Source organism: Rattus rattus, chromosome 6 (genome assembly GCF_011064425.1).
Source record: "Rattus rattus isolate New Zealand chromosome 6, Rrattus_CSIRO_v1, whole genome shotgun sequence".
In the NCBI taxonomy this organism is placed as follows: domain Eukaryota; kingdom Metazoa; phylum Chordata; class Mammalia; order Rodentia; family Muridae; genus Rattus; species Rattus rattus.
This window is the reverse complement of record NC_046159.1, coordinates 153,163,591-153,181,893: the sequence shown is the minus strand read 5'-3', so window position 1 is coordinate 153,181,893 and position 18,303 is coordinate 153,163,591. Positions and strand designations below refer to the sequence as shown.

Below are 18,303 nucleotides of genomic sequence, written 5' to 3'. Positions count from 1 at the left end.
ATGCGGCCTCTGCTCTTTCACCGTACGATGCTGTTCCACAGACTTGAGCGCAGTTCATAAGGCTTGATGATTCCAGGGCTGGAAACAAAGTCGGTTTCTCCACAGGTTTGTGTGCTGTGTTTAATGAGTATACACTGTTCTTGGTTCTGCTTGTTTTGTCTTAAGGAGTTTAAATTTCACCACTGGTCCATTCTTTACTTATTTATGTTATTTTTATTACTACAGATATTTACTTAAGAACTTTAAAATCTCTTGTATTTTCAGCACAGAATAAAGTTATCTGTATAGATAGATATTCATTAGCTACGAGTTTTGTTCATTCGTTTGAATTACAGAGGTTGTTTTCAGAATAAACTACTGAGAACCAGTCTGCTTTTCATATCGGTTTTCATTTTTCTCCATCGTAGTACTGGGCTGTCCCAAGCACATCAAAATGTATAGACTCGGTGGGAGCCTGGAGAAATGGACTGTTCCTTAACTAAGGACCAGTTGACTAAGTCAGGCTGGATGTCGTCTGATAAAAAATAAGATTTGAAGTGTATAAAGGGGACTTTCTAAGTGCTTTGGTTATCATTGTTGACAAAAGCCAGCATTTTTGCCTTTATATTTTGAAGCATTTACCTAAAGTTTACATAAATTAAGTTGGTCACAATATTTTTAAAAGGCATTCAGTTTTCATTTGTGAAAAAAAAAATGTGTTTCCTGTTCCGTGTAAAATGTATGTGAAAATACAGACATGAAGTGCTGCTCGCTGGACTCTTACAGAGCCTGAATGAAGGAAGTGACAGCGTCCGTCCGTGTTTGTTAAGTTATCTCATTCAATCATCCAGTTTTGTTCTCTGGCTTTTTGTTGTTGTTTTGCATTTTCTTTTGTTTTGTCCTGAGCCATCATTGTCTGATCGTCTTCAATCCTAGAGCAACCTGAGAGCAGCACGGCTGCTGCGGAAGCAGGCGTCCTTGTCATCCCTGAGATTAGTGTCACTCATGTGTCCGGAGAGAGGCCCGGGAATGGGGAGAAAGGCAGAGCTCTAGGAGACACTGACGCCCAGCAGCATATGCAGGGTGTGCAGGAGACAGCCACAGACCCTAGAAGTGAGAGCAGAGGCTTGCCCGAACTCAGGAGGCAAAAGTCTGTAAGAAAAATGATGGAGGATGGAATGTCCACAGCTGGCAGAGTGCAGTTTTAGCTGACGCTTTAGAGCCGCAGCCCAAGGTACCCTGAGGCAAGGGCACTGTGCATGCGTGTGCCACGGTTGCACACTCACAGGCGATCTGCATGGCATCTGATAAAGTGCATGAATTAGGCATCGTAACTTCTCTTCAGAAGATCACCCTGTGTGCTCGCAGGAACTTGTTAGAGAAACTGAGGCAGAAAATTGCTTCTGAAGTAATTTTCTGCTTAAGTTTTGGAACTAAAATGATTTTTCCTTAAATATGAAGGGTAATATATATAGACTTTAACAAGTTTTGAGCTTCTGATATTTATAGTGTATATATGTACATAATGTTTTTAATTCTAAGAGTTTCTAGAATGGAGAACACAACCTTTTAAAAATTTCTTTGTATATACTTCTGTTTTAACAAGTCTATTGATAGGAGCTACGATACAGATGTCATCACCAGCGTTTAATGTCTGACCTTTCTAATTGCTTCTGCTCTTTGCATGCATATAGGAGAACTCTTCATGAAACTAGTGGGGGTAGTTTACAGCATGCTTGTGATTTAATATATTCTAAATCACTATCATTAATTGCAATGAATGTGTTTTGACACTTATAAAATAATTCAATTTATCCTTTGATTTTTGTTCTGTAATCTGTTGCTTTAAGAAATTCTGCTAAGGTATTGATTGAAATGTAATTGATTTGGTATTACTCTTTTAAGTTACATGAGCTACTTCATGTTAATTGATCTTTGTCATTTCTTTGTTTAGGAGATACAGAGTTAACAGGTCAAGAAGAACTGACGGAGATAACTGAAGTTGACGAGGGATTTTATTCCAGGGCTGCGTCTAGCACCAGCCAGTCGGGTCTATCAAACAGTAGTCACAATTGTAGTAACAAGACAAGTGTAGGAAGGAACCAGAGACGGTCGGGAGGAAGCAAAGCTGGAGCGAAGGAGAGAGAAACTGCAGGGGAATCTTGCAGAGATCACTTTGCTCGCAAACAAACCCAGAGAGCCCAGAGCGAGAACCTTGAGCTTCTCTCTCTGAAGAGACTGACCTTGACCTCCAGCCAGTCCCTGCCCAAGCCCAGCAGCCACGGCTTGGCTCAGACTGCGGCCACTGTATTTAGTAAATCCTTTGAACAAGTGAGTGGGGTCCCAGGCCCACGTAGCCCTTCTCCTGCCATTGGCTGTGTTGCTGGGGCCGATGCCCATAGATTTTCTGCTTGTAGTCTCCAAGAAGAGAAGCTTATTTACGGGTCAGAAAGGACTGAACTCCCAATGAAGTGTCAAGCAGGCCAGCAGGGCCCTCCTAGTATTAGCATCACTTTGTCTGCAGATTAACATGTAACTTATTCTCTCCTTTAACCAGTGAAGCTGGAACAATGGCTTTGCTCCCTCATGAAAGTACTGAGCCCTTCATGCCCAGTCCTGGCAGGAGCCTGGTGTCTTGAGTTCTGAAGGCTCTCTTTTGACTGTGAAGGGAATAATGTCTAGTGTGCAGGAAGCTGAGATATGGTCTTGTTATTTCCTGGGTACTCTTCTCCCCTTGGTTTAAGTTCTTTATTCTTTTAATCTCCTTTGCTGTTACTTGTTATTGTTGGTTCATCCTCAGTGAGGTTATTTTTTTTTTTTTGAGGTTTTTTTGAGGTTATTTTTAATACCTCAGTTTTTAGTGGTTGTGTATTTGCCCTGGGAAGTCAAAGAGTGTCTCTGTGTGAGGGGACTGAGCTGTAGAACCCAGGTAGAGGAGTGAGACCATGAAGCCATGCTGCTAAGCAGGCACGTGAGAAAACAAAGCCACAAGAGCAGCCGGAATGCTAAGTGCTGTGACCGCATCATGCTTAAGATGGGGACGGTGTCCTCCACACCACAAGTTGCCTGACAGGACCGTTGCAAGGAGAAGCTGGGAGAATTTCTGTCGCAGTCCTTAGAACATTAAACAGCAGAAGTGAGACTGCTGACAGATGATGTTCAAAGCGTTTGATCTGGATCACAGGGTGAGAGTGGAACAGCTGCCGGACTGTGCTGCTCAACTTTGGAAATCCTAGTCAGTTTGCATTGCAGTGGTCAAGGCACACATCACAGAAGACTTCTGGAAACCCTGTAACTCTTGTGGTCCAGCTCCCGAGATACCAGTGTGAAGCGTTGAATAGTGAGTTGTCTGTGAGTGAAGGAAGCCAGGTCATCCTTCATCTACAAAATGGGATGGGAGAAAATGCAGTAGACGTGAGCAGAGGGCATTTATGCATTAGCTTAGGGTTGCTTGTGTGTGTTCTTAATTTTACCTAAGAAAAAGAGTACTTCTTGTTTGTGACCTTTAAGTGTTCTTGTTATGATGTAGAAAGAATTCAGCTACCACCCACTCCTGCAACCAAGCACTGAGAAGTGTGGTAAGGCAGAAGCTAAACTCTGCGTCCTCTAGATGGACACACAGGCTTGGTGCCTGGGGTCTGCTCAGTTGGCTGACACTCCTTTGACGTGCGTGTGCTGTGGTGCTAACTGGGACTGAGAGGAGCAGAGTCAGTGGGGAGGCCTGGGACACTGTCTACTTCTTGGCTTTATTGACTTAGCACACCAAGGTCTCCTCACTGTGGTCCCTCACAGAACATGCTAGTGCCCCCTCTCAACCTCATGGGTCCTGCTTGTGTGGATGAGAAAGCTGCATGTGTGGCAGAGTCAAAGCATTTACACTTGAGATACAGTTTTAAATGCTTACCTCCCAGCTTAAACCTGACTACCCAAGGCCCGTGCTTTTTAGCATAAATGACTTTAACATTTTAGTTTCAGTAACAGAACGAACTGCTGGCTTAAATTGTCCTCAACAATTTCAAGGTAACTAGTCAGTAAAATTGATAATTGGAATAATTTAATAGTAATCTTGTATACAGTTGAAATGTTTGTAAAATGTCACTGTGAATTTCTTGTTGTTTTTTTTGTAATTAAGAACTTTTGATAAACATAGTTACTAACAGTATTGCTATTATTAAGAAGAAATTTAAAAGTTTATCATTAGGCAAGTTGAGGTGCTTGCTTAAGCATAGAGTAAGTTTAAAGAAACATTAGCTGGCACAAACAAGAGATCGGAATAATGTTCAACTACCATAATGAAACCTCATTTTGATATTGTTGTAGACATTTGCTACTTGTGTGATCCAAAGGCCATTGGTGTCACCTGGTATCTTAGTAAAACTTCAGCATTTCAAGGGCAGACCTAGTAAATCAAAGCTGGCATTTTATCAAGGTCCCCCGTTGTGCTCCTGTGCATTCACCTGTATGAGGATGTTTCAGAGTGCTAATTACTTGTCTAATAGGTAGGGTCCTCAGTGGTCTCACAGCCCTCAAGCACAAGAACTGGACACGAGATCATCATAATCATCATAGTTTCTGATAACTAAGTAGCTTTTTAATAACATTGACATGTGACTTCTTACAGACTCTCATTCTAAATTTCCATTTCTCACTTGTTAAAAATGTAGCATCTTCTGCTTCTCTCTGGTCATGAATGAACCCAGAGCTGCAGATGCTGAAGTTTGAGTAGGAAGCCCCTGCCCTGTTCTTGAGCTGTCACATGAGACACAGCACAGCTGTACACACATCCATTCTCTTTTACAACATCGGCAACAGCTTACACAGTGGATGAGTCTGAAGTTTTGCTCCAAACGATTTACACCAATTGATTTTCTGAAGTGTGTAGTTATGTTAACAATAAAACTCTTTTATACTACTTTTGATACTGTTCCACGTGAGGATTGTGTGCATGGAAGGTCTCATCCCAGCTGTGGAAGCGGCTGCTGTTAATGGTAGCAGCAGTTGTTCTGACCGCTCTTCCTACTCACCTTCCAAATGGGAGGCGTCGTGTGGCTTTGTAAGTCACTTTTTTTTAGAGATGCTAATAACATAGGCATCTCACGGACCCAGATGAATAGCTTTTACCGAGAGGATTCCACACAAAACTGGGGTCTGGCACCCCATAGTTAGATCTAGATAGGACTTTTTGAATTGACCCAACCCTGTGTTCCCGTGAAGCTGTGCCTGGCATGAACCTCTGTGGTCCAATTGAAGAGAAAAGCAGAGTAGACCTTTCCAAGGATCCCACTGCCCAAGTGCTACCCTTCTGCTTCCGGGAGCCTCAGGAAATCACCTTGAAATGGCCGGACACTGCCTGAACTCTTAAGTCCATCTCTGTAGCACTGAAGAGCAGGGATTCCAGACTTACTTGTTCTGAAAAAGTAGTGTTTCGTTGCCCTCTCAATTGTAAAACAGCAACTCTGCAAATACCACTCAGTTGTAGAAAGTTGAATTAAAGGGAAATATGTCTTTAAATCAAAATAGATTTTTAAAAAATCCCAGTTTAAAGGGATTTTCACAGATTTTGAACTATCCTAGTTAAAGTGTTGAATGGTAAATTATGGAGGAAAGTATACTCTAAAACATGATTTTAAGCAAAGAGTTAGAATAAGACAGCTAAATGTTTAATTCTGCAGGCACATTAAACCTCCATAAAGGAAAGCACACTAAGGAAGCATATGTTCCGTACTGTAACTGAGAAATAATAACACATAAAGTGTTGGGAACTAAGGCATTGTAGATAGGAATTAGTGTACAGTAGTGTCTTCCCAGCCCCTGAGTGAAAGGCTGAAGCCAGTCCTTTAGTGAGCACGAGTTTACCCTTGCACCTTTGCTGCTGGGTGCTGGCACACTGGGTAATCGAGCTGTGTTTAATACTGCTCATGTCCTCCCCAGAGCACTCATGGGCTGCCTTCTATACTCTGTAACTTGCACATATCCAAAAAGACTGAGCGTGAACAATTTGAAGATGTTTTGTGTTTTGCAGTAGAGTGCTAGTGGACACAGGCCGCAATTATTGTATTTTTGGGCCCCACACTGTCTCTCTTGTTGGAACTGACCGTGTGCCTCTGACTTTTGCTTCTGATCGATCATGTGGTAATGCTAAACTCTTCTCACAAATATACTTGTTTGTCATTGTATGCCTAGCGTTTACTTTCCCAAGAATGAACTTTTGGATATTTTTATGTGCTCTTTATGTTTTTGAGGTATGAAATAAACTAGAGTTGAGTTCTTTGAAGTTTTGTACATTTGCATAAATGTTCTCCATATGCTGTACTTTATACATCAAGTGTTTTCTCTTGTTGAAATAAAAACTAAAAAAAAAAAAAGTGTTTTTCTAGATCATTTTATTCCCTAAAACCTGCTATAAACATTTATGAGCTTTGCAGTGGGGCAGAAGTAAGCAAGCTGTGTGAACAGAGCCCAGGGAAGCTGTTGGGTTGGCCTGCTGATGACCCTCACTCCTGCCTTGACCTCATTAGCATCCATCCAAAGCTGAGCTCCAGCCGCCTTGACTTGGTAGCTGGTTTGCTAAACCAGAAGCATGGGCAACGTGGACAGGCAAGAGCACAGGCAAGACCACGGGGCAGGGCGTGGAGACAGGGAACAAGTTGGGTTGCTGCTAGTTTCCAGAGAATGGGATACATCACAGTATTTTATTTCTTAGCTACAGAAGGTCACAGTGGCATCCCTATCTGCATGTGTTTACTGAAACCAACTCCATTAGAAAGGTACAGTTCTCATGGGCAGTTGATTATATGTGTAAGTAATTCCAGCTGATCTAAGGAGTAAGTTAGGAAATACTTTCTGAGTTACTCTTCACAGACGATGTGTAGAAAGCAGCACCTGACGACTTAAAGCTTATGCCTGTGAACTGGGCACTCTTAGTGACTGAAGAGTCGCTGACATAGCTGGCTCCCCTAGTCTGACTTCTAATATCTGAAGCACATGTTACAATCATTAATCAGGACTATAACTAGTCACCCCATAATTTCTCTTGGATTATTACTGTAGGCCTTATACAGAGGCTGATTTGTGACAAATTAAGCATTCGAAACGATCTTTAGAAGAGAACAACAGCAGCCTATCTTACACAAGAGGAAACTGAAACGCTCAGGGAGCGGGTGGCCATGATCGCCAAATGCTGGGGAGCATGCCCTGAACACAGGCCTTACAGCTCTGTGAGTTAGTCAAATGGGATCCTAAGGACCGTCACGTGAGCATGTATTTCAAATTCATCTATCCCATCTCTTAGGGTTAAAAGTTAAAGTAAAATGCAATTTTCATGAAACTAAATGATGCTATGTTTTGTAGACTATGAGTGCTTGGGGATACAGAAGTGGCAGGTCTAGAAGATGAGTGTGGGAGTTTGGAAGCTAGAGGTATGATTGGACTTCTAAAAATGGGCACACAGTGTAAAAGCAATTGCAACATAAATGCTAGCTAGGCCCAGGTGCCATTGTGAAAGAGGCTCTTAAGCATGCAATCAGGATGGGGGTGGGCGGTGGTGTCAGTAAAGCTCTTTGGTATCCCTGTTTGATCAGCAGATACAAAGTACGAAGGAAGATTGCTGGCTATGCTGGATCAAGGCTATGCACAGATATCTGCAAGATGGGCCCTCTTCCATCAGTACGACCTTGGCAAGGAGAGACATATGTCTGTCCTCCCAAAACATGTTTGATTACACAGAGTCTGGATTTCGGTTTGCCTTCCCCAAATGTCATGCTCCTATGTGCAACACCTGATACTGTATTTGCCATCTTGATTCTCTCCAAAGATTCCTGAGGAACCTCACCTTAAGATGTAAGGAAAGAGAGTTCCATTTTTAGCAACAGCTCCACAAGCAGTCATACTTCTTATTGCTGTGACAAAACACCCGGAAAGGCCAGCTTGAGCAAAGAAGGGCTCTTGGCTGTGCAGCAGGACTGTAAAGTCACATCGCATCTGCAGCCAGGAAGGAGAAAGATGGGCGCTGGTGCTCGGCTCGCCACTCTCTTACTGAGTCTGAGCCCCGTGCAGGCTGGGCCTTCCCTCATCAGGCGTCTTCATAGAAACACCCTCATAGATACACTCACAGGTCAGTTTCTGTGGTGAATTGTATTCCTGACAGTGGAAATTAGCCATCACAGTAATTAACATCAAATCTTCCATAGGTTAATAAACAAAGACTCAGGGAAGACTTTGTACATTTGCTTACTGTGCATGGGGCACGAACTCTTGTGGAGGTCAAAGGGCAATGCTCAGAGGTTGACTCTCTTCCACCACATGAGTCCTGGGGATGGAATTCGGGTCTGACTTGTCGGCACATGCCGTTGCCCATTCATATCTCCCTGGCCCCACAAAAACTTCTGGAAGAAGGGGATGCTGGCTGGTGTGAGAAGAAATGCAACACGTAAGCTTACTGCTGCTCTTCTTATTGACCTAGGAACCTAAAGATTGGATGACAGTGCTGCCACGTCAGGAGGGATACCTGAGAAAATGCTTGTGCCTTAGGTTAGGTCAGCAGTTCTCAACCCGTGAGTAATTTATCAGATATCCTGTATAGCAGATACTTACATTACGATTATAATGGTAGCAGATTTATAAGTAGCAACAAAAGAATTTTAAGGTTGGGGACCACCACAGCGTGAGTACCTGTATTAAAGGGTTGCAGCATGGGCTGGAGAGATGGCTCAGTGGTTGAGAGCACTGACTGCTCTTCCAGAGATCCTGAGTTCAGTTCCCAGCAACCACATGGTGGCTCACAACCATCTGTAAAGAGATCCGATGCCCTCTTCTGGTGTGTCTGAAGACAGCGACAGTGTACTCGCATGTACAAAATAAATTAATCTAAAAATATAAATAAATAAATCTTTAAAGGTGGGAGGGGGCTGTGTCACAGCATTTGAAGGTTGAAAACCATTGGCCTAGGGCCTTAAACATCTCCACCATAGGAGTAAACCTGAAGTAAAATTAAAACTCTCCCACAGACAGACAAAGAACTCAGGAAACCTTCAGTCATCCCAGTCCCAGGGGAGGTGTGTGCTGCTGTCTAGACTTGAGAGGTCGAAGCAGGAGGACCTAGAGTTCACAATCCACAACGGCAGCATACATCGCAGGACTGTCTCAGTCCCCTCCCCAGATCGTCTCAGTTTCTGAAACCATGTCCAACTACTCCTCTAGCTGCCTGGTAAAACACATGTGCTCCAGAGGATAAAGCAGTTAATCACTGAGTAGAGGTTTGTGGGGCTCAAAAACAATGCTTAGCAGTAAGGAAACTAACCTGAGGCTCAGCAAACATAACACTAGGAAAAATACCACTGCCTCGGAAAAATACCACTGCCTCCGAAAAATACCACTGCCTTGGAAAACACCACTGCCTCAGAAAACACCACTGCCTCAGAAAATACCACTGCCTCGGAAAAATACCACTGCTACAATTACTTGAAACCCAGATGTGAAGCTATTGAACTTTTAAGTTGGGCTTTGGCTCTGGTCTGGGAACTTAGCTTTCTAAAAGGCTCCTGCCTTCCCTATTCTGTGCAAACTGCTTATACTCGGCTGTGCAGTTTGTGCTGAATGCTGCCTTTGGGCATTCAATACAGCCCCGTTATATAGTATGATGGCGCACAAGTCGTAACAGGAGCTTTGGGCAGTAAGTGGTTAATGAGCACCCCTAGCTGGGAATGGTACTGGCTGAATCAAGCACAGGGGTGTGTCCTCTCCATCTCACCCAGTGCATCCCTTTGTTGTTCCCTCTGTTGACCTTGCTCTCTGTTGTTTTGCTGTAGTAACTCAGAACCATGAACACAACTACAGGCTGAGCCCCTGGAATCCCATGTGAGATGTGGGGGTCTGCCAGCACAGAGGATAATCTGAGGAAGGGGCACATGTTCCATGGCTATTTCTTCCACTTGGGTTGCTGGGGTTTAGCACAAATTAGGGCAAAGGGTCCCTAAAAAGAGCTACTGCTAAATATCAGAGAAGCAAGCATACTATGGCAACATCACAAAGAATTAGAAACAGATGAAAGGCCACCAAACCAGCCGGTACTTGAGAGAGCCAAGACTCCAGTAAAGGGAAGACTCAGAGAAGTGAGTCTGGCCTTGATAGTTGTACCTTTGACAGGCTTGAGTGGATGTGCTGCTGTATTCATCAACTGCTCAGAAGAGAGAGGAGAGAGAAGCAGAGAGATACAGAGACAGAGAGGTTGAAAACCAGGCTCCTGATGCTGAATGGGCAGAAAGAAAAAAAGGTCTGTATTTAAGGACCCTTCAAGAAGAAAAGACAAGTCTATATCTCAGAGGCTCACTTACACTCAGAGCTGGGATGGGGCACGGTGCTAAGGCACAGGTCCAGCGTGTGCTAAGCCCTGGGTTTGATGCCCCACACCAGAAGACCATAACAAAGCCACAGAAAAACCTAGAACACCAAAGAGCTTTACCCTAGAAACTGACGGGTCAGAATAAATCAAGCCTTATAAAGTTGCAACCTGGATCGAATCAACTGAATTATTGATTAATGTAATCTACACATCCCCCACTGTCTTCTCACTAGAACATACCATGGTCCCTCTTTGTAAAATGTGTCATACACAATTCTAGAATTATGCGAGAATTACAAATCCTGAGAATCACTAGTGAAAATGGAATTAGAACAGATTCATGAAGCCAGGTGTGGTGGTGCATGCCTGCAGACCCAGAATTTGGGAAGTCGAGGCAAGAGAATCAAGAGTTCCAGGCCAGGCTCAGCTGCATGACAAGGTCCAGGCCACTCTGAGCGTTATAGCCAGACCCTGTCTCAAAACAAAACCAGAAAGAAGCTGACCCTCAGGTAACCCAGCTCTTTGTCTTGTGGGATTTGAGTGATGTCACATGGAGAATTTTAGGAGAGTATGATTTTCTGAATGTGCTTTTTTAAAGGCATTTGGGGGCTAGAGATGGCTCAGAGGTTAAGAGTACACGTTGCCCTTAACTGACTGGAGCTCAGTTCCCAGCACCTACATTAAGAGGCTCACAACCACTTGTAACTCTGGTTCTGGGGGATCCAATACCCTCTTCTGGCCTCTGTGGATACCTACAGATATGGGTGTGCATGTGCACACACACACACACACGCATGCACCTTCCTTAAGAAAATAAGTCATTTGGAGCAAGACATTTTGCACAACTGTAGTCCCAGCACTCAGGAGGATATAGAGTTGAGGTGTGATCTGAACTACATAGTGACTTCCATGTTGAGTTGTATTATATATTGAGACCCTGTCACAAATCCAAAACAAAACTGGTGCAGCCACAATGGAAATCAGTGTGATGGATCCATCCCTAGAAGGCTAAAACAGCCATGTGAGCCAGCTTTACAACTCCTGGACATATTTCCCAAGGACTCTGTACCCTACTTCAAAGACAGCTGCATATACATGTTTACTGAGGCTCCATTCACTATCTAGGAACAAGCCTCATTGTCCATCAAGGATAGTGACATATGTTCCAGAGAACTTTATTCAATAAACAAGAATAACATTATGAAAGTTGAAGGAAAATAGATGGGTCTGGAAAACATTATACTGAGTGGATAGCCCAGCTCCAGAAAGGCAAATGCTGCATGTTTCCTTTATAGGAAGGTTCTAGCTACAAGCTAAACAGTGATTACTAGTGAAGATCTGAAAGGCAGAAAGGAGCCAATAAAGTGATGGAGGGGTACAGTAGACTGCATAAGACATGAGAGGGAGGGCAGAACACTGTGGGCAGAAGGGTCTAAGCAGGGAAGGGTGTGGAGATGGAAAGGAGGGAGAGGTAACTGAAGGTAAGAATGTGTGGAAAAGCTATGGACAAACCTGCTATTTTATGGCATTTAAAAAATATAATCTAAAGAGAAAAGGTTGGGTCCACAGATAAACCATTAGTGTTATAAGAGGTAGACTTAAAACTGATTAATGAGTTGTGAAAACCAGAACTGTGTGTGTGCATGTGTGTGTGTGCAAATGCATGCACATGCACGCGGATATGCTATGCTATATGCATGTTCATTTTATATGTGTGTGTGTGTGTGTGTGTGCGCGCGCATGCACACTGTGGAGGCCCAGAGGTTGACCTCAGGTATCTCTTATTGTATTCCAACTTATGTTTTTTTTTTTCTTTTTTTTTTTTCGGAGCTGGAGACCGAACCCAGGGCCTTGTGCATGCTAGGCAAGCGCTCTACCGCTGAGCTAAATCCCCAACCCCCCAACCTATGTTTTGAGGTAGAGTCTCTCACTGAACCTAGAGCTCACCATTTGGCTGAACTAACTAGCCAGCGAGCTCCAAGGCTCCCATTTTACCCTGCCACCTTGGGGTGGTTGGAATAGGAATGTCTCCATAGGAGTGTGTCTGAATGCTGATCCCTGAGACTCACATGATACAAGGAGAGAAATGACTCTGGCCCTTCACAGTCAGCCATGGTGCAAGGCATGTGCACACACACTCATGCACACATGCATAAACAATAATCTGCAAAATGAAATGTTATTACAGAGAAACACTTAATCAATGATGGAGGTGTAATGGTGAAGATCCAGGTCGATGTCTTATGAGAAAATGGCAGTTATAGAACATGTTGCACCTCACACCAGAGTCTCGAAATGTGTGAGGTAAACGCTGACAGAATGGCAGGGAGAAAGCTGCAAGTCGGTGGCAGCGTTCAATAGTTCACTCAGTGGTGGCTATACTACGGTCATGGGAGAGCAGTGTGTACTCCAGAGGTCAGAAGGTCTGGCTGTAGTCCCTGGAGGGGTTGTGACAGGTCACAAACTCTTCGGCTTAAAACAACACAGCCTATGTTCTCACAGTTCTTACAGCCTGGCATCTGAGTGTGGTGCGGCCCATGTACCTACAGGAGGTTCTAAAGTCTTGATACCTAGTGGCTCCCTCAAGCATTGACTTACGGCTCCTCCCATGGTCGGGTGCGGCTCTCCAGGGCTCCTGCAGTTCTCAGGGCTTACGCTTGATGTCCGCGCGGCATTTCTTTTCCTATACCTTTGCTTTCGACTTGGCTGTTTTGTCTTTGCATCTGAAACACAGCACATCAAGATCATATAGTTGGATGTTACATGTCTAGGCTGCCAGTCTCTGCCTCTGGTGAGTCAGTAATTTATATTTAATGTTGTTATCATTGCTGTTGGACTTAACCATTGGCAGCCATTTCTATGTCTCCATTTCTATGTCTCACGCCTTTTGTAAAAATTTGTCCCTCGTTACTTCCATGTTCAGATAAATGGTGTCTGGGGCTGGAGAGGTGACTCTGTGGTTAAGAGCATTGGCTGCTCTTCCCGAGGGCCCAAGTTCAATCCCCAGTTCCTACATAGTGACCCACATCCATCTGTACCTCTACTTCTAGGGGAGCCTATGCTCTCGCTAGCCTCTAGGGGCACTACACACACACACACACACACACACACACACACACACACACACACACAACAACACACACACAACACACACACACACACACAACCTATAACAAAAAATAAATAAATCTTTAAAAAGGCAAAAAATGGAACATTGCCTGTCATCATTTTTAAACTTACCTAAAAATAGTTTCCACTGTGGGCTTCTGTCTTTGTCTCAGTGATTGACCAAAGTTCACTGTATACATTTAACCCATCAGGGTCATCATCAGATGTAAATGAACATAATTCCTCTGAAAGGGACACAGCTCCTACATTCTCTGTCTTCTGTCTCCGTGTTGCTGTTGTATATACTGTAGCAAAGCCAAGAAAACATTGACGTAATTGTTAGTTTCTCTGTGTGTGTGCTACCGATAAAAATCATGTCTGTAAGGTATGTATTTATATTTAATGTTTCCTTATTTACTTTCTTGTCGTTCTTGTGCTTTTTGCTCTTTCTTATGAATTGGAGTTTCTATCTGTGTCATTTCCCCATGATCATATTCTAATCTAAACTGTCTGGTTTGTGTTGTGTAGTATTTAAAGTTTTAATAAATCCTGGAGCAGGGTTCCTTCTTGCCTTAGACCATTTATGTTCCCAGATAAAAGACACACACACACACACACACACACACACACACACACACACACACACACACACACCACAGTCTTTATATTTTAATAAGCCTTATGCAGCTGGGCAGCTGCCTAACCTCCATGCTGTTAGAATCTACTTGTACCCATAACTCCAAGTTACTGCTCACTAATTTCTATGCTCCATCTTGGCTGCTCTTAACTCCAATTACTTAGCCCTCTGGGCTACATTTTCTTGGCCCAGGGCCCAGGGCACTCTCTATGCTTCTCTACTCCATGGTGGCTCTTGTCTCTGTCCTTCACACTCTTAAGGCATAGTGTCTCTCTGTCCTTCTCTTCCTCGAGGTCCCAAGCCCAGGAAACCTAAAACCCTGCCTCTTTTCTCCCCAGGTATTGGGCGCTGGCATCTTTATTTACCAATCAGAGTTAACTGAGGGACTGTTTCCAGAAGCTATGTGCAGGTCCTCTCATGCAAACAGTTTTGGGGACTCAATTAGCATTAGAGTACAAGAAGCTACATTTCCCCCTGTTTGTCCAATTAAAAAGGCTCTTCTCAGATATCCATTGAAAATAATTATAATAATTATGCAAATTGTAAGGTATAATATATACTTATAACATCCAGTCTACCATATTGGAAATTTAGATAAAAGTATTCTATCTATCCTAACTTAAAGAGCTTACAATTCTGTACCTCAATTAGGTTTGATTTTAACTTGTATCATCATCTGAAAACCATCCTTTCAAATCTGGAACATCTTCTTTAATGCTAAACAATTTAAGTTTGATTATGAGACTATAGCAAATCTTCAACACCATCAGAGATCTGAGAAGGAATTAAATATTACCTGAATATGCAGGACCTGAAAATTGTATAGTTTCCAAAACTTACACAATTTGCAGAGACAACTGAATGCCTGGACAGTCTCTGATAATCCTTATTCAGCCTTCTGGCTCAGAACCATCTGCCAGACCTTAAGTGAAGCAGGAATTATAAAGGCCTAACTTACTTTGACTTAGCAGAGATTAGTATTCAACTATCCTGCATCTGTTTGTCCTTTCTGAACAGTATTCTGTCTGCCGGGCATTTCTTACCCAGCGGCTACCTTGCCAAAATGGAGCAACTCCACATGGAGGTATTGATGCTCATTTCCTTCCCTGAAGTGGGAAGGGAGTACTGTCAGGAGCAGACATATCTCCTAGTCAAAAGACTTACCAGTAATTAAATGATTTTAAATGCCATATTCTGAGGATCTCCTGTGCGTTTGAAGACCATCTATCTACATATAGTATAACCGAATTGTTAAACACTGATTATTCTCAGCTATTTACTACTTGAATAATCTTGAAAACACTTTACTGTAATTAAATCAGAATCTAATATGATCGTGAGTTTACTATCTATTAACTTGTATTATTTAAACACCCGTATCGTTTTGTAAAAGCAGTTAATAGGAGGGTTGGGTCTAAACCTTGTATTGTTAAATGAGTTGTACAGACACAATGCCTATCTAAAGAGTAACAAAATTAAGTTTAAAATTTCTATCAATATACAAAGATTTATGCCAAAGAAAACAACCTATATCAATATATATATTCTATACTAATATAAGAAAATATAACTTTAATGCTTTGTAAAAATATAAAGATTTCTACTAGTATAGGATTATGACTATAAATGCTTTATTTAAGAGTAAATTTAGTAATCCCTTCCCATATATCTAATTTCTTTTTTATCTAATTTCTTATAATATTACTCTATCCGCATTTTTTCAATCCCCTTCCATTTACCTAAGAAAGGAAAAGGTAGAGGAAAGGAAAGATAGAAATCCCAGAGTCTAAGCACTCTAGTTTCCTTCCTGTCCAAAATTATAACCATTTCTAAATTACCCCTTAATATGACAAAAATCTATAATTTATAAAAATAACCATAACCAGACAGGACAGTGACTCTCTGTAACTTCTTCCTGCTGAATTGGGATGAAGGATTTCTTTTTGAAGGGGCAGAGAGGAGCAGGAAAGTTAGAAAACTGGTTATACTTAAGAAAGCTAGCTTTAGCGTTTGTTATCCAGTCTCTGTAGCTTAGAAAGTTGAAGGCTTAACTGAAGTCCGGATTGGAACCGTTGGAAGGGCTGGATGAACCAAGGCCATCAGGGACCAGCAGCTGCTCCCAAGGATGTTCTGGAGGCAAGTCTCTGGAAACAGCATCAGGTAAGGCAGGATCAGGCAGGGAACTGGAACAGTGGGTCACTTCATCATCCCCAAGAGTTAATCTTGTCAGGGCCGCATCTTGGTGTTTCATTCTGTAATATATGAATCTTGCAACCAAACTTTTAGTTCTATAAAGATAATTGTATGGATTATGCAAGGTGCACAGATCAGTTAAGGATGAATTTTTGCTTCTTGTTTGAGCAGGTGAAAGGCAATTGTCTTTTTTATGAGTTAGTTCGATCTATAACAGAATTGTAACAAATCTTCATTCATGCCATGTGAAGGATGGCATGATGAATTTTAAGAATTCTGTAACCAACAAGATTTACTGACTAATTTTAGCTGAATTTTTGGCTAGAGGCATTTAATTCCTAAGCCAGTGTTATTGTAAAATATAAAAAATAAAATGCTGTCAAGTTGCTATCCCACAACTTGATCCGTTTCCTCAGCGCCCCAAGATATCTGGTAGATATCCCAATTCCGTGGCAGCCCAGTGTCTCTAGCCACCACACAGTTTCTTACACTTAAATCGCTACACATGAAAGAACGCACGACACAGTAACCTCTGATCTGATAAGATATAATTGCCCACTTAAACATACAAAGCCCAGTACACATCCATCCCTTAAGAACGTCCATAACAACCTGTAAAGGTACAGCGTGGAATCTTAACGTCGGCCTTCATGTTCACTCTGCTACTGCTCACCATCTCCTCCTCCCTTCCATTCCTGCCTCCTCCTCTTCCTTCAAACCATTGACAAACCTTCCGCCCATCCTTCCTTCTCACCAGTGACAGGCCTCCTTCTATCCTGTACCTGCCTCACCTGTGACATCATCCCACAAGCCTATTCCCATGGAAAAAGGATCAGCAATTCATGTTACCTGTCCTGTTTGGTCTTCTTCAATTTTTCTTTCCTGTCTGTAGCCAAGATCTTCAAGGAGGCTTCCTCTATCATGTCTGATCCATATCACTTTGTAAGGAGGTCTAAAGCCTTTTTCCCTTTCCTGTTAACACAAATTACAGAGCCTTTCTCCCAAAATAGTGTGCCCTTGGCCCCGTAACCTGAAATCAGTTGAATCAATTCAGCAGCCTATTTTTGTTATGCTGGTCTACTCTGACCTCTCTCCCAGAGGATTAGTGATATCATTAACACCAGAAAACTTATAACCACCTTCATTTTGATAATTAAGACAGCTAAAAACAATTAAAACAATTTTAAACAATTATTATTACTTGTTGAGATAAGGTTTTCCTTTGTTTCCTACAGTTGAGATCAAAGGCCTGGATTTCTTTATTCTTCCATGCATACTTAAAACACTTTAATAATTACCACTATTTCTCCCTTAAAACAATGCAATTTTCCTTCAGTTCTCCCTTCTAAAGAGATTAGTATCTGTAGGTAGCTAATTATATCCCCTTCTCTTTATAAAACGAATTAAGAACCTTTCCTATGTATTCAACTTCCATTAAATTCCCTTCTATTTTCTGTATGAGCCTATTTTTAGACCAATCTATGGATCAAAACCAGTCATCAATTCCAGAATTCCTGTGGAACCTATGTTCAAAGAATCCAGTTGTTTGCAAAGCAATGACCTCTTAAATTTCCATCAATTTTTCTATTCCTATCTTATTTAGGCCTGCTCTCTGCATAGCCTGCCTTGTCCCAGCAAGAGCTGTCAGAATCCACGGCTTAAGCTCTCCGAAGCAACTTAGAAGCCTTTTGAGGAAGCCTCAAGAGCCACCCAGTGTGCCTGGGTCCATTTGGGGTGCAGGTGTCTTAGTTTTAAGCCACAAACCCCAGAATTATGTGTTCCAAAATACCACAAGTTTTGTTCTAGCCCTGAATCTACACAGGTTGGATAGAAACTGCACTGGATAAGAAACCAATTCTCCCTGCTCCCCAATCTTAAAGGGACAGCATGTCTTTTCCATTCGGGAACCTCTAATTTTTAAAGGTGAGCTTTTGCCCAACATTCAGTACCACATGTGGTATAAGATTTTAATAAATCCAGGAGTGGGGTTTCTTCCAGCTTAGACCACGCATGCTCCCAGATAAAAGATGCACACACACACACACAC

The 18,303-nt window shown here is 42.4% G+C and overlaps 1 protein-coding gene across 2 annotated transcripts in view; it reads left to right on the top strand.

Annotated features, from left to right (window-relative positions):
- Positions 1–3,937, top strand: part of Fam126a (family with sequence similarity 126 member A) — a 61,085-nt gene extending 57,148 nt beyond the window's left edge. Inside the window, exons 11-12 of one of the 2 annotated variants that reach the window (XM_032907109.1) lie at positions 916–1,213; positions 1,934–2,006. In XM_032907109.1, the coding sequence (XP_032763000.1) occupies positions 916–1,187 (272 nt within the window). In that variant the 3' untranslated portion in view covers positions 1,188–1,213; positions 1,934–2,006. Of the gene's footprint in view, positions 1–915; positions 1,214–1,933 lie in introns of both variants that reach the window. The other variant, XM_032907108.1, reaches the window with a different exon arrangement.
- Positions 3,938–18,303: the final 14,366 nt, after the last annotated feature.